The sequence below is a fragment of the Mercenaria mercenaria genome, chromosome 7 (genome assembly GCF_021730395.1).
Source record: "Mercenaria mercenaria strain notata chromosome 7, MADL_Memer_1, whole genome shotgun sequence".
NCBI classification, from domain to species: domain Eukaryota; kingdom Metazoa; phylum Mollusca; class Bivalvia; order Venerida; family Veneridae; genus Mercenaria; species Mercenaria mercenaria.
In genome coordinates, this window is record NC_069367.1 from 18,989,750 (window position 1) to 19,006,699 (window position 16,950).

The 16,950-nt window shown below is 36.6% G+C and overlaps 1 protein-coding gene across 1 annotated transcript in view; it reads right to left on the reverse strand.

Annotated features, from left to right (window-relative positions):
- Positions 1-1,011: 1,011 nt before the first annotated feature.
- LOC123554805 (peptidyl-prolyl cis-trans isomerase NIMA-interacting 4-like) overlaps positions 1,012-16,950 on the reverse strand; it is a 56,913-nt gene continuing 40,974 nt past the window's right edge. Inside the window, exon 3 of the mRNA XM_045345154.2 lies at positions 1,012-1,358. Within this exon, the coding sequence (XP_045201089.1) occupies positions 1,200-1,358 (159 nt within the window). The 3' untranslated portion in view covers positions 1,012-1,199. The remainder of the gene's footprint in view (positions 1,359-16,950) is intronic.

Sequence of the window (16,950 nt, forward strand, 5' to 3'; positions counted from 1 at the left end):
AAATAATAGGTGCGCAAGTTCATATCATGATTAAGACTCATGCAAGGTTTCATGAATCTATATCAAATACTTTTTGAGCTAGGCGCGTCACGAACTTCGGATGGATGCAAAGACACACACACGGATGCACGGACAAGAGCAAATCTATATGCCCCCACCACTCATGGGGGGATGGGGGCACAATAACATATCTTTTCATATTTTATTCATTTATCTTGAAGCAAAATATAAAATAATTATAGGTTATTAGCTTTGTATCGGGAAATATGCACGAGTTCTTCAGTGGAAATATTGTGCGACTTTAGGAGCGCAATATTCTTCCACTGAAGAACGAGTGCATATTTCCCGATGCAAAGGTAACAACCTTTTTATTACATAAACATCTACACGTATAAATATAATGCAAATATCATAAATTTGTTCAATAGCCTGAATAGGACTGACAATACTGAACTAAATAGAAAAAAAATATTACGTCACGCACCCGATATGAAATTCAGGTGTCAGTGTATGGAAAAATATTGACGTTTCCGGTACCAGTGTAACTTAACGGGGAATAGAAATGAGTATGTAATAATCAGTTATATGTAGCACTAGAATAAAAAAAATAATTTGCCTACCTACCTACCCAACTTCAGAGTAGGCTCGGGAGACAGCAAACAAAGACTTTTTTAAATGTGGCCTTATAGTTTTGTTTTATCAAAATGGGTGTATAATAAGTTTTGACAACTTGTGTCATTACCAATGTCAGATTGTGCTATATTCAGTAATTTTGTTGTAATATAACATCAGTTTACAAAATTAAAATCAAAACTGGGAAGAAAATATGCTATAAATTCTCCAATTACCTGAATAGCTTTATCAGGTTTTTCTTATTCTGTAAACAGTGTTACCCTTAACTGAAATAGGCAACATTCAATGTAAACAGTGTGTACAAGCTTACTGAAACAGTTAAGTGACAAATTATACTGCCTTATTGATACTTATCTGTTTATGTACAAGAAATCAAAAAAGAGATAAAGTTGTTATATTAAAAGTATTATATATCATATTTTTCTTTGTACAAAAATGAATTGCAATGATTTATCATTAAAATTTTGTCCTATTTTCAAGACAAATTCTGCTGTTGGTGCACGGTTGATACCAGTTCAGCACTGATGATCCTGCAGTATCCAAAATCATACAAAACAAGAGCAAGTTCACTTTTTTCCTTCCACCATTATTACATGATATCCAAATTTTGTTTTCACAGGAGGGTCTGTATATACAGGACTATTAACAGTACTGTTCTGTAGTGCAAATGCTGCATCTTGAAATGGTCCAACCATACTACCCCTGGTCATCCATCCAAGGTCTCCCTATCAACAGAAACAATATCTATTTCTGAATAATGAAAGAGACTGTGTAAAATACGTCTCACAAAATTAATGCTAATAATATTTATTCATTCTTTTAATAATAACAGTTGATTTTTTTTTTATTGAATCAAACTGTAGAAACAAGAGGGCATGATGGCCCTAGTTCGCTCACCTGAGACACACTGCTTGCTTCAACAGTTCTGGTAAATAATTATGCAAGGAAAATGTCTGTGAAATTTTTTTGAACTATCTTTGTAAAGGGCCAGCAGGTTTCTGACTGAATTTAAATTGGGCCCCTGGCAACCATACTTTTTGACGAATCGGAATAATTTGAACAAACTTCATAGAGGGTCATACAAGGACAGTTTTGAAATTATTTTAAAACTGGGACAGCAGATTCCTACAAGATTTTTAAAGTTTCCACCATATACATATAGGGAAAAGTGACCACGCCCCCCTGGCGGCTATGTTTTCTGACGAATCGAAATAATTTGAACATTCTTGGTAGAGGGTCAAACAAGGACCATTTCTGTAAAATTATTTCAAAATCAGGCCAGCAGTTTCATACAAGAAGATTTTAAATGTTTCCATATATAAATATAGGGAAAAATGATCACACCCTCTGGCAGCCATGTTTTTTGAAGAATCAAAATAATTTGAAAATTTTTTTAGAGGGTCAATCAAGGACCATTTGTTTCCAATATATACATACAGGGAAAAATGACCACCGACGGCCATGTTTTTTGACAAATGAAAATAATTTGAACAATCTTGGCAGAGGGTTGCACAAGGACCATTTGTGTGAAATTATTTCAAAATCGGGCCAGCAGTTTCATACAAGAAGAGTTTTAAAGTCTCTACTATATACATATAGGGAAAAGTGATTTTGTATCAAGTATGCATCGGAGCTGGCCAAAAACTTTAGAAGTAGATACAATACAATATTTGATCCTACACATTCTGAACAGTGAAACTTTTTAGCTCTTTAATATAAATGTGTTACATTCTTAGCTCTGGTAGCCCCTAACTGCAACAACTTGCTGGTATGCATACAGTCAAATACTGTGAAATTGACAGTGATGACCTGTTTAGTGTTCCCATTGTTTTCTACCCTTATTTATAAAATTAAGATTTGTTCTGCACTTAATTGGTTTGTCTATTTTCACTCCGTGTGTAACCAGTATATCTACAACAGAAGTCCATAAGACACTGTGTTCAACTATTTGAAAGGTTATGATAGTTAGCTGCATGCAAGTCCGAAAAACAGCCATCACTTGTATTAAATTCAACCAAGAGTTATCCAGTTTGTTTATTTAAATAGGTCTGATGACTGGGAGCATTATGTCATGTTTTAATCCATATATAGTTGTTACTGAAACACAACTTTAACCAAATTTTCTAAGTCAAAAACAGAGTCTGACAATAATTTGAGTTAAATTCAATAAAGAGTTAATATAATTTGGTGGTTTCAGTAGGTTTGATGACAAGCAAGCCTAGTGTAAAGTTTCAATCCAAAACATGTAATTGTTACTCAGATATGAACTTGCACACAACTTTAACCAAGGTTACGATGCCGACTGCCCAGTGAGCAGAATAACTCTCACTATTCTTTGAATAGTTGGGCTAAAAGTTGTGATAAAACAGTTCATTTAACACTGAAATATGTTTTTGGTTTTGCAAGTGTGGAAAATAATAGATGAGGAGTGTCACAAGCTTCAAAATGTTAACAAGTATACTTTATTTGTGGAATTGTTCTTACCATTATGGTGCCTTATAACATGCTGAAAACAGAACAGTGAGAACCTGCTGCTGAATCATTCAGAAATGAAAAATTACTGAATACTTGATTAAGCATATGAATGACAATAAGGAAAGTACATTTGGGCTGTTCTGTGACAAAATCTGTATTAGTGACAAAATATTCATGAAGAACATTCTTTTGCCTTTCAAACCTAAAAATTTGAAAAAAATTATCTTCACTATTTCAATACTAACAATGCAAGTCACTAAAAGCATTTAGAGATGGGATGTTAAGAATGTCATGAAAGCAGTAAGACATTGTCATGCATGGTGTGTATTTTTTCATGTCATGTATGTGACAAATAATGCATGTCACTTCCTAAAATATCATACACTTGAATATTATGAAACATTTTAAAATGATTTTACTGAAAAGTAACTTAACCATGTGTTCTTTGTTTCATCACAGGGCTTTTACCTACATAAATCTACACTCTCTTAGTGTATGCGTACTTTGGAATTTTGGTTGCCATGACAACACAAATGACATTTATTTGTAAAATATGGTAAAATTGGCTTTGCCTTATATGACTGATTTACAATATACTAGTTTCTATATTCTGCATGAATATAAGACAAGAGGGCCAGAATGGCCCTAGGTCGCTCACAAGAGTAACTCACCAGAACAGTGTAAACAAGTTTGCCCTATTGATCCAGTTTTTGATACCACATGACCCAGTTTCAACTTCCTCCAAGTTTTCAAGGAGAAAAACATTCAGACCAAGTTTTGTGAAGATTGGAGCAAAAAAGTGGCCTCTAGAGTGTAAACAAGCTTTTCCTTTGACTTTACCAAGTGACCCAGTTTTTGACCCTTCATGACACAGATTAGAAATCATAAAAGAATTGATGATACAAAACAGTCTGACCAAGTTTTATGAAGACTGAATAAAAAATGTGGCCCCTAGAGTGTAAACAAGCTTTTCCTTTGATGTGACCTGGTGACCTAGTTTTTGATCCCACATGACCCAGATAAAAACTCATCCAAGATTTCATAGAGACAAACATTCTGACCAAGTTTCATGCAAATCAGATGAAAAATGCAGCCTCTATTGCATACACAAAGTTTTTAGCTCACCTGAGCATTGAGTTTTTCTGATCGCTCGATGTCCGGTGTCCGTCGTCGTCGTCCATCGTCTGTCAACATTTAGCTTGTGTATGCGATAGAGGCTGTATTTTTCAATTAATCTTCATGAATATTGGTCAGAATGATAACCTTGATGAAATCTAGGCCGAGTTCGAAAATGGGTCATCTCGGGTCAAAAACTAGGTCACTAGGTCAAATCAAAGAAAAACCTTGTGTATGCCATAGAGGCTGTATTTTTCAATTAATCTTCATGAATATTGGTCAGAATGATAACCTCGATGAAATCTAGGCCGAGTTCGAAAATGGGTCATCTCGGGTCAAAAACTAGGTCACTAGGTCAAATCAAAGAAAAACCTTGTGTATGCCATAGAGGCTGTATTTTTCAGTTGATCTTCATGAATATTGGTCAGAATGATTGCCTTGATGAAATCTAGGCCGAGTTCAAAAATGGGTCATCTCGGGTCAAAAACTAGGTCACTAGGTCAAATCAAAGAAAAACCTTGTGTATGCCATAGAGGCTGTATTTTTCAATTGATCTTCATGAATTTTGGTCAGAATGATTACCTTGATGAAATCTAGGCCGAGTTTGAAAATGGGTTATCTGGGGTCAAAAACTAGGTCACTAGGTCAAATCAAGGAAAAACCTTGTGTATGCGATAGAGGCTGTATTTTTCAATTGATCTTCATGAATTTTGGTCAGAATGATTACCTTGATGAAATTTAGACCAAGTTCTAAAATGGGTCATCTGGGGTCAAAAACTAGGTCACTAGGTCAAATCAAAGAAAAACCTTGTGTATGCAATAGAGACTGTATTTTTCAACTGATCTTCATGAAATTTAGCCAGAATGATTACCTTGATAAAATCTAGGCCGAGTTCGAAAATGGGTCATCTGGGGTCAAAAACTATGTCACTAGGTCAAATCGAAGAAAAACATTGTGTATGCAATAGAGGATGTATTTTTTAATTGATCTTCATGAAATTTGGTCAGAGTGATTGCCTTGATGAAATCTAGGTTGAGTTTGAATATGGGTTATCTGAGATCAAAAACTAGGTCACTAGGTCAAATTAAAGAAAAATCTTGTGTATGCAATAGAGACTGTTTTTTTTTCAATTGATTTTTATGAAATTTGATCAGGATGATTGCCTTAATGTAATCTAGGTCGAATTTGAATATGGGTCATCTGAGGTCAAAAACTAGGTCACTTGGTCAAATCAAAGAAAAAACTTGTGTATGTGATAGGGGCTGTATTTTTCAATTGATCTTCATGAATTTTGGTCAGAATGATTGCCTTGATAAAATCTAGGTTGAGTTTGAACTTGGGTCATCTAGGGTCAAAAACTAGGTCATATCTAAGAAAATGCTTGTTTTATCGCAAGAGACCAATTTTTTGGTTCAATCTTAATGAAAATTGGTCAGAATATTTGTTTCCATGAAATCACTAGGTCAAACATGTTTTACACTGTTATGGTGTGTTTCTTAGGTGAGTGACCTAGGGCCATCTTGGCCCTCTTGTTCTTTGATTTGACCGGGTGAACTAGTTTTTAGTTTTTTTACCCAAGATGACCCATATTCGAACTTTACCTAGATTTAATAAGGACAATCATTCTGACCAATTCTCATGAGTTTCAAAATTAAAATGTGGTCTCTTAGAGTGTTAACAAGATTTTCCTTTGATCTGGCCTAGTGACCTCGCTTTTGACCCCACATGACCCAGATTCGAACCTGGCCTAAAGATCATCAAGATAAATATTTTGACTAAGTTTCATGAAGATAGGGTCATAAATGTGGCCTCTAGAATGTTAACAAGCTTTTCCTTCAATTTGACCAGGCAACCTAGTTTTTGACCCCACACAACCCAGATTTGACCTTCCTAGAGGTCATGAAGACAAACATAACACAATATCATCAGGATAAATATTTTCTTGTAACAGTCCCTTTTGACCTATGGGTCACATACTAGTCAGGGCCAATCTCCATACCAAGTTTGAGGGTCCTAGGCTCAAATGCTGCATTTTTGTACTAGCATGACTATTCCCTGGAAGACTTAAATAACATTTAAAACCAATCTCATTAGATGCTGCTGAAGTACATTCATTTACATAAAATAAAGGGAGGTAATTTGTCATCAATTCAGTCAAAAGTTATCTTCCCTGATTGTCCGAGTCCATCTGATGGCATAAATGACATTTCAAATCAGTATCTTCATTGGTTACTGAGATACAACCATTTCAATTTGAAACAAAGGGAGGTAATTTGACATAAAATCAGTCCATAGTTATCTACCCTGATTGTCTCAGTCCAACTATTGACAATAATGAAATTTCAAATGAGTCCTATAAATACTTACTGAGATAAATTCATTTTTATTAAAGTCAGGGGAGGTAATCATACATTGGTATATGCATGTAGAAGATACAGAGTACAAGCCTTTACAACAATATATTAGAAAAGTAAGTAAAAGTAGAAATTTCTTACCATGGATGACATAAATAACATTTCAAATCAGTCTCATTAGAAGCTCCTAGGTATATTCACTTACATAAAAAATAAAGGGAGGTAATTTGTCATAAATTCAGTCAATATGTATCTTCACTGATTGTCCAAGTCCATCTGATGGCATAAATGAAATTTCAGATCAGTATCTTCATTAGTTACTGAGATATACCCATTTTAATTTGAAATAAAGCTGCATAAAATCATAAAATCAGTCCATATTTATCTACCCTGATTGTCTGAGTCCAACTAATGACAATAATGAAATTTCAAATGAGTACTATAAGTACTTACTGATATAAATCCATTTTGATTAAAATCAGGGGAGGTAATCAGATATAAAATAACTCCAAAACCTATGATTGGATCTGACAGATTCATCATGGAATCCAAGATTTATTGTTGTTGAAGATACTGCCGATTTCAGAAAAGTGCGCCGATACAGTATTTGCACCATACACATGTAGTGACTGACTGATATCAATTTTCTTATCATGAGTGGCTAATTTTGTAACAGTCATTTACATAAACTCCGCCCCAAGACGCGAGACAAGTTATGTACATTTCATATTCTGTGGGGTTTTCCCGTTAATTGTCTAAACAACACACAAACTGAAAAGTCAGTTATAAAATGTATTTACGGTTTTTAAAAACTGACGATATTACAGTTTTCAGCCGTGTCTCAGAATCAGTTTCAAATCAAACATTTTTTACAATCTCTATCCAGAACGGTACAGAATAGACATCAACCACTCGGCCCGATTACATATTATGTGTGTAAAATTGTCCCATTCGATAGCTGTTGATTAATGTCGCATTATCTCAATTTATTTCAAGTATAAATTTTTTTTCTTTCATTGGTTTCCTTGTGACAAATTGATAAAAAAAATTACTCACTACAAAATGTAAATTTAGTCAGCGGGTGCATAAAGTTTAAGATCAAAGATGTGTTTATACATGTAAAATTACACAAACAACATGTGTATTTTTATCGCGATAGGTCAGGGACTTTTCATGTTGAAAATACAATATTTGATTTAAACATAAATGCGCTGTTTATATACGTAACTCAAGTTATAAAGGTAATAAAGTTTTATGTGTTTGAGAATCTAGTAAACATGCAATTGAATCAACTGGAATCATTTCTTTACATGTATTTACACCTAATCATCGATTCAACTTTCGGTCCTGTAACCTTTGTACATGAAATCAAACGCCTTAAGTGCTGGACTCGCCAACTTCAAATCACAACCCTCTTATCGAAGTGGGTTTGAGTCTCACTCGAGGCGTTGAATTTTTCATGTGAGGAAGCCATCCAGCTGGCTTACGTACGGAAAGTCGGTGGTTCTACACAGGTGTCCGCTTGTGATGAAATAATGCATGGCGGGGCACCTTGGGTCTTCCTGCACCATCAAAGCTGGAAAGTCGCCATATGACCTATAAATGTGTCGATGCAACGTTAAACCCAAACAAAAATAAGTGCTGGACTCCTTCATTTAACTTTATATAATAGCAAATTAAAACTTGATTCGGGATTCATGACTAAGTAAGTTTCCTTGCCAAGAAACTTGCTCACGACGGAATATTGTTTTTTATTCTTGGGTTTAACGCCCGTTTTCAACAGTTCTTCCTGTACGGCGAGTGGGCAGTTTATCTAACCATCGCTCCTGGGAAGAACCAGTACAAGACTCGCGTCCTCCATAAGAATCTGCCAACCGTTCTCACATAAAGAGATATGGCCGGTAGCAAGGCTTGAACCCATCCCCCACAGGTTACAGTGATTTTCAAGTCAGCGACTAACCACTCGACTACAGGGGCGATCACACGATGGATGGTTACTACAATTCTGAATCTAGAAACCACACGGGTACGTAGTTGCAGTAATGCAAGACTGAAGTCGACATAGAACTCCTAAACTGATTTATGTCTACGGGTTCGATTAACAGCTTATTTTTATCTCTACTTTTTTCATTTGACTAAAGTTTTCATGATATCGCATACCACATGTCTTCAGTATGCAGTAATTATTTGACAGATTTCTATGAAATAATGTATATCTTTTCATATGGATTCTTTTCTTATCGATGTTAATTCTTTGGTTTGGTATTCTACAGTTTGAGAGAAAATATCGGTAAAAATGGAAGACTGAAAGTAGTAATCAGACTCAGATGGACGTATAATTACAATGACCTCATCACTTTGTATTTTTTACCAACAACTGATACGTAACTTCATACCCTGTAGGAAAGGAAATGCGTATATGTTTAATGAAAATTGGCTGCGTGTTTATCTGCACCATTTAGCAATTTTTGAAGCAATCTAAAAATATAAAGTGCTAAGACTGCACGATTTACCTGGTCGCACTCAGCGTGCGTTGTGGTCCGAAATGACTTACTGAACAAGACTTAGTGCTATTGTATTATAGTAACCTGAAAGCATATTCAGTAAAGTAATATCAGTTAAAATAGCAATCAACATGTCAAAAAGCATCGAGTGGCGCCTGCTCAATAAACTCTTTATTACAAAATCGTGTGCATGGTCATAGATTTCCATTCTCTATGTAACAAGAGCCAAATGTTTATTATTTGCAACAAGCTGCGACAGAACTATGTGCCTTTTAAAGCAGAAAGACACTACACATACTACGTATAGTCAAACTGATTTGACGCGATCCTAGGAAATATTGAGATAATTTTTTCATATGGGCAATATCCCCACTCGTGTCAAACACTCGAATTGAACAATTTCCAATGAAATTTTCATCGCTGCCAACGCTTTACATGCTATAGGTTTAAATGCCAATTATTTCATGCATTGGCCATAAACTCGAATAAAATTTACATGCATTGAAAGGGGATTAAATTCCTCATTGATTTATGTAAAAATTATCAAAGAATATCCAACATTACGAATTTTCTGGTGATTTAAACCTATGTATGTACTGTACACGATTAACGTTTACCGTGTTGACACGCTAATATGTACAAACCATAAAACCAATAACTTAACATGACTGTGTACTGTGATTTATCCTCCATTATTCTGGTCCTTCAAAGTTTGACGCATAGATTGCCCATCACAAATATAAAACAATCTGAACGTTGAATTATTTTGACTAATACTAGGTATTACAAGACGTTCACGAGTCTAGGGACAAAACTTCCAGTTATATTTCGACAGGATACTGCATGTAGTTTTAAATAAATAAATGGATGAATATTACCAAGTTTGTTTTCTCACAATTCTCATTCAAAGCAAAATTGAAAAACAAACCTTATAGTTCAATGTGTAAAGACAACATCAAGTATGCGATATTTTCCATGACCGACATCCGTGGACATTTTACGAAGACTAGATAATGTACATCAATTTAAAACTAGAAAATGCTTTTGTAAAAAAGCGCATGTCTCCCCCAATGCAAAGTCCTATAGGCAAGAAGTCAATAGGGGTCAGGAGCGAAAGTCAAAGAGACACTGATGGTTGGCTGCAATAGGGATCATCTACTTGGCATGTCCAGTCATCCCGCTAAATTTCAACACTCTTGGCCTAGTGGTTCTCAAGTCACTGTTCAGGCTCCTGTGACCTTGACCTTTGATCAAGTGACCTCAAAATAAATAGGGGTCATCTAATCTGCATGTCCAATCATCCTATTAAGTTTCAACATTGTAGGTCAAGAGGTTCTCAAGTTATTTCCAAAAAATGATTTTACATGAACAGGCCACTGTGACCTTGACCTTTAATTGACTGACCCCAAAATCAATAGGGGTCATCTACTCTGCATGTTCAATCATCCTATGAAGTTTTAACATTCTGGGTCAAGTGGTTCTCAAGTTATTGATCGGAACTGGTTATCAATGTTCAGGCCCCTGTGACCTTGACCTTTAACGGAGTGATCCCAAAAACAATAGGGGTCATTTACTCTGCATGAACAATCATCCTATGAAGTTTCAACATTCTGGGTCGAGAGGTTCTCAAGTTATTGATTGGAAATGGTTTTCCATGTTCAGGCCCCTGTGGCCTTGACCTTTAACAGAGTGACCCCAAAATCGTTAGGGGTCATCTACTCTGCATGACCAATCATCCTATGAAGTTTCATCATTCTGGGTCAAGTGGTTCTCAAGTTACTGACCGGAAATGGTTTTCAATGTTCAGGCCCCTGTGACCTTGACCTTTGATGGAGTGACCCCAAAATCAATAGGGGTCACTCTTGATGACCAATCATCCTATGAAGTTTCAACATTCTGGTTCAAGTGGTTTTCTAGTTATTGATCGGAAATGGTTTTCAATGTTCAGGCCCCTGTGACCTTGACCTTTGACGGAGTGACCCCAAAATCAATAGGGGTCATCTACTCTTCATGACCAATCATCCTATGAAGTTTCAACATTCTGGGTCAAGTGGTTCTCTAGTTATTGATCGGAAATGGTTTTCAATGTTCAGGCCCCTGTGACCTTGACCTTTGACGGAGTGACCCCAAAATCAATAGGGGTCATCTACTCTTCATGACCAATCATCCTATGAAGTTTCAACATTCTGGGTCAAGTGGTTCTCTAGTTATTGATCGGAAATGGTTTTTAATGTTCAGGCCCCTGTGACCTTGACCTTTGACGGAGTGACCCCAAAAACAATAGGGGTCGTCTACTCCAGCAGCCCTACAACCCTATAATGTTTGAAGGTTCTAGGTCAAATGGTTCTCCAGTTATTGCTCGGAAATGAAGTGTGACGTACGGACGGACGGACGGACGGACAGGGCAAAAACAATATGTCTCCTGGGGGAGACATAATTAATACATGAAACCTTCCAGACAAAATCTGCAGTAGCAGTTTTGTTTTATTTCGTCGAGAGTTGCTATATAAATACATGTATATACATCAATGTTCAAATATATAATCTACATCAGAATAATTTGAACAATCTTGGTAGAGGGTGACATAAGGACCATTTATGTGAAATTAAAAATCAGACAATCAGTTTAGAAGGAGATGTCGTTTGAAGTTTTTTCTATTTTTAGCTCTGGCAGCTCCTATGTGCAATCAAGCAGAACAGTTTGAACAACTTTGGTAGAGGACCATACAGGAACAACATGGCCAAGTTTCTTCAAAATCCATTCAGTGGTTTTGGAGGAGATGTCGTTTAAACACAATTGTTGATGACGGACAGAGGACTTGATGGACGGATGCACAACGGATGCCGGACACAGCATGATCACAATACCTCACCATGAGCACTTTGTGCTCAGGTGAGCTAAAAATCAGGGCAGCAGTTTCACACAATTTGAACAATCTTGGTAGAGGGTCACACAAGGACCATTTGTGTTAAATTATTTTAAAATTGGGCCCGTAGTTTCACACAAGAAGATTTTTAAAGTTTCCACTATATACATATAGGGAAAAGTGACCACGCCCCTTGGTGGCCATGTTTTCTGATGAATCTGTAAAATCTGAACAATCTTGGTAGAGAGTGACATAAGGACCATTTGTGTGAAATTACTTCAAAATCGGACCAGTGGTTTAGGAGATGTCGTTTGAAGATTTTTCTATTTATAGCTCTGGTGGCCCCTATATGCAACCAAGCGGAACCATTTGAACAACTTTGGTAGAGGATCACACAAGGAACATCCAGGCCAAGTTTCATCAAAATCCATTCAGTGGTTTTGGAGGAGATGTCATTTAAACACAATTGTTAACGACCGACGGACGACTTGACGAACGGACAGACGCACGACAGACGCCAGACACAGCATGATCACAATACGTGGGCTGAGCGCGAAACTATTTTAACTGTATATAGATAAAGAACAAGATAAAATAGTTTTGCGCTCAGCCCTCGATTATTATTATAGCTCACCATGAAAATTTGTGAAAAAAGCCCTGTTGACCTTTGACCTCAAATTGTGACCTTGACCTTTGAGCTAGGGGTGCGGGTTTTGCGCATGACACGTCGTCTCATCATGGGGAACATTTGTGCCAAGTAATATTAAAATCCCTTCATGGATGAAAGAGTTATGGACCGGACACGAAACAGACCCTGTTCATGCCGTGTTAACATTTGACTGCTAAGTGTGACCTTGACCTTTAAGCTAGGGGTCTCAAAGTTGTGCATGACACATCTTATTATGAGGTACAATTGTTCCAAGTGATATTAAAATCCCTTCATGGATGGGAGAGTTATGGACGGGACAGGAAACAAGAGCTGTCAGAGGACAGCAACGCTCGACTATTCAACAGCCTTGTCAATTGAATGAATACAAAAGTTGAAAAAGGGGCATAATTTTGTAAAATGCAAAGTAGAGGTATTGAACCTCTGTACTGCATGTCATATCATGACAGTGAACAAGTGTGTGAAGTTTCAATCCTTTCCAATTTGTGGATACTGAGATACCAGCTTACATACAAAAACTTAACAAAAAACTGCTAAGTCAAAGGGGCATAATTTTGTAAAAATGCCAAGTAGAGTTATGGGACCTTCACAGTGCATGTTAGATCATGACAGTGAACAAGTGTGTGAAGTTTCAATCCATTCCGATTAGTGGATACTGAGATATCAGATTACATACAAAAATTTAACCAAAAACTGCTAAGTCGAAAAAGGGGCATAATTTTGAAAAAAAAGAGTTAGTAGAGTTATGGGACTTACTTAGTGCATGTCGGATCATGATAGTGAACAAGTATGTGAAGTTTCAATCCATTCCCATTAGTAAGTACTGAGATACCAGCTTACATACAAAACCTTCACCAAAAATTTCTAAGTCGAAAAAGGGGCATAATTTTGTAAAAAAGCAAAATAGAGTTATGGAACCTGTGCAATGTAGATCAGTTCATCACAGTGAATAAGTGTGTGAAGTTTCAATCCATTCCCACAAGTGGTTACTGAGTTACCAGCTTACATACAAAACCTTAACCAAAAATTTCTAAGTCGAAAAAGGGGCATAATTTTGTAAAAAAGCAAAATAGAGTTATGGAACCTGTGCAATGTAAGTCAGTTTGTCACAGTGAATAAGTGTGTGAAGTTTCAATCCATTCCCACAAGTGGTTACTGAGATACCAGCTTACATACAAAACCTTAACCAAAATCGGGACGCGGACACGGACGCATGGGCGAGTGCAATAGCTCACTATTCTATGAATAGTCGAGCTAAAAAGCCCTGTTGAACTTTGACCTCAAATTGGACCTTGACCTTTAAGCTAGGGGTCCAGGTTTTGCGCATGACACATTGTCTCATCATGGGGAACATTTGTGCCAAGTAATATTAAAATCCCTTCATGGATAAAAGAGTTATGGACCGGACACGAAATTGCGGATGGACGGAATGACAGAATAGAGCATTCCTATAGTCCCCGAAACTGGTTTTCAACCAGCAGGGGACTAATAAATTTACTCATGGGTTGCCTTCAAACATAAAATCAGGGTCCTCCCCAGGCCCTTTCTGTCAGGCGCTGCGCCCGGCTAAAATATCTTAGCGCCCGGCTATAAAATTTCAATATATAAATTTTCGTTAAAAATCACTCTTTTATTGAATTTTCGGCCACCTGGCCTTTATCAAAACATGAAAAGTCATTGATACAGCTATGTAACATCCATACTATAATACTCGTTTTGTCTCAATGACGTGACGTGATTTCCTGTAAACACGACGTCAAACGACCTAACGTCACTTCCCGTATTATTTCACATGTGTCTGTCACTCAATTTATGTGTTATATTAACATTGCAACCATGTGGAAATTTCGTTGCAAGTTTCTTCATCCATTGCTCCTCTATTATCTGTCTGTAAAGGCGGCCTTCATGGTATAACTTTTGCAGTACTACCACCTGCAAGTCCCTTTCAGTATGACCTATAAAATGACGATTAATAGGCTTGTCAACCTGCTGTGTGATATCACACAAATGCTCACTTATTCTTTCTTTCAGACTCCTCTCAGTTTCCCCCCAACATATATTGTTTTATTGCATGGTTTGCATAGCAATCCATACACTAAATTGGTATCACTACAACTGGTAAGTGTTACTGTCTGGTATGTGTGTCTCTTTGTGGTGTCAGCTACCTCCCCTTTAAATATCAGTAGGCAAATGTGGCAGGAACATATATCAGGAGAAGATCTAAAAGCTCTATTAGTTTTGCCATGTACCAATACATCACGAATGTTTTTATCTCTTCTGAAGGCTAACAATGGTAGTTCCTGGAAGACAGTTCTCATACGTTCTGAATTATAGAGTACTTTTTGATGTTTTCGCAGGATGTTTCGTATATCTGGTAACATTTTGGAATAGGTCAGCACTAATGGGACCCTCTTTTCTTCTGGTTCAGTCTTCTTTTTTGTTTTTAATAACTCCTGCCTGTCTAATTTATCGACCCGTTGCAGCTGTTGTTCAATTTCTCTACCATTATATCCTCTTTTTCTTAGCTGTTGTTTCAGTTCTCCTCTGTGTTTGATATAGTCAGGTTCTTTTTCACAAATTCTTTTAATTCTTATACCTAGGCCATAGGCCAATGCCTTCTTGGTATGTGCCGGATGACATGAAGTTTTCTGTATATAGAGCTGTTTGTCTGATGGTTTTCTGTACAATTCAGTATAGATATTACCATTCTCTAACCTAACCAGCGTGTCTAAAAATTCCAATTTTAGATGACTCCATCTCAGTTTATTGATGATGGATTTGGACTATGGACAGGTGGCATTGAAAAGCTGAAGCAATTTAGTGAATTTGCAAATAATATTCACCAGAACATAAAAGTTGAACTGAGATGGAGTCATCTAAAATTGGAATTTTTAGACACGCTGGTTAGGTTAGAGAATGGTAATATCTATACTGAATTGTACAGAAAACCATCAGACAAACAACTCTATATACAGAAAACTTCATGTCATCCGGCACATACCAAGAAGGCATTGGCCTATGGCCTAGGTATAAGAATTAAAAGAATTTGTGAAAAAGAACCTGACTATATCAAACACAGAGGAGAACTGAAACAACAGCTAAGAAAAAGAGGATATAGTGGTAGAGAAATTGAACAACAGCTGCAACGGGTCGATAAATTAGACAGGCAGGAATTATTAAAAACAAAAAAGAAGACTGAACCAGAAGAAAAGAGGGTCCCATTAGTGCTGACCTATTCCAAAATGTTACCAGATATATGAAACATCCTGCGAAAACATCAAAAAGTACTCTATAATTCAGAACGTATGAGAACTGTCTTCCAGGAACCACCATTGTTAGCCTTCAGAAGAGATAAAAACATTCGTGATGTATTGGTACATGGCAAAACTAATAGAGCTTTTAGATCTTCTCCTGATATATGTTCCTGCCACATTTGCCTACTGACATTTAAAGGGGAGGTAGCTGACACCACAAAGAGACACACATACCAGACAGTAACACATACCAGTTGTAGTGATACCAATTTAGTGTATGGATTGCTATGCAAACCATGCAATAAAACAATATATGTTGGGGAAACTGAGAGGAGTCTGAAAGAAAGAATAAGTGAACATTTGTGTGATATCACACAGCAGGTTGACAAGCCTATTAATCGTCATTTTATAGGTCATACTGAAAGGGACTTGCAGGTGGTAGTACTGCAAAAGTTATACCATGAAGGCCGCCTTTACAGACAGATAATAGAGGAGAAATGGATGAAGAAGCTTGTAACGAAATTTCCACATGGTTGCAATGTTAAATATAACACATAAATTGAGTGACAGACACATGTGAAATAATACGGGAAGTGACGTTACGTCGTTTGACGTCGTGTTTACAGGAAATGACGTCCCGTCATTGAGACAAAACGAGTATTATAGTATGGATGTTACATAGCTGTATCAATGACTTTTCATGTTTAGATAAAGGCCAGGTGGCCGAAAATTCAAATAAAGAGTGATTTTTAATGAATTATTATATCTACTTCCCTATGGAAGTTCTTTGAATGAATATAAATTTTCGTGTATATATTTTATCACCTGTAAACATAACCAGCCGATAATTACCTGTTTTGATCATGCCCGGAGGCAAAATCTATAATGTTAATAATGTTGTCGCGGAATGTCATCATGGACAGTGTTTTGAACAATCGTATTATATTTTACCGCCAACTGCCAAACTGTACTTTCGTTTTCGTGCACAACATTTTTTTTGCAAACCGCATTTTATTTTGAGCAGAAATATGTCAGGTTCAAATACTTGTATATATCAAACAAATTTTGATATTGCATGT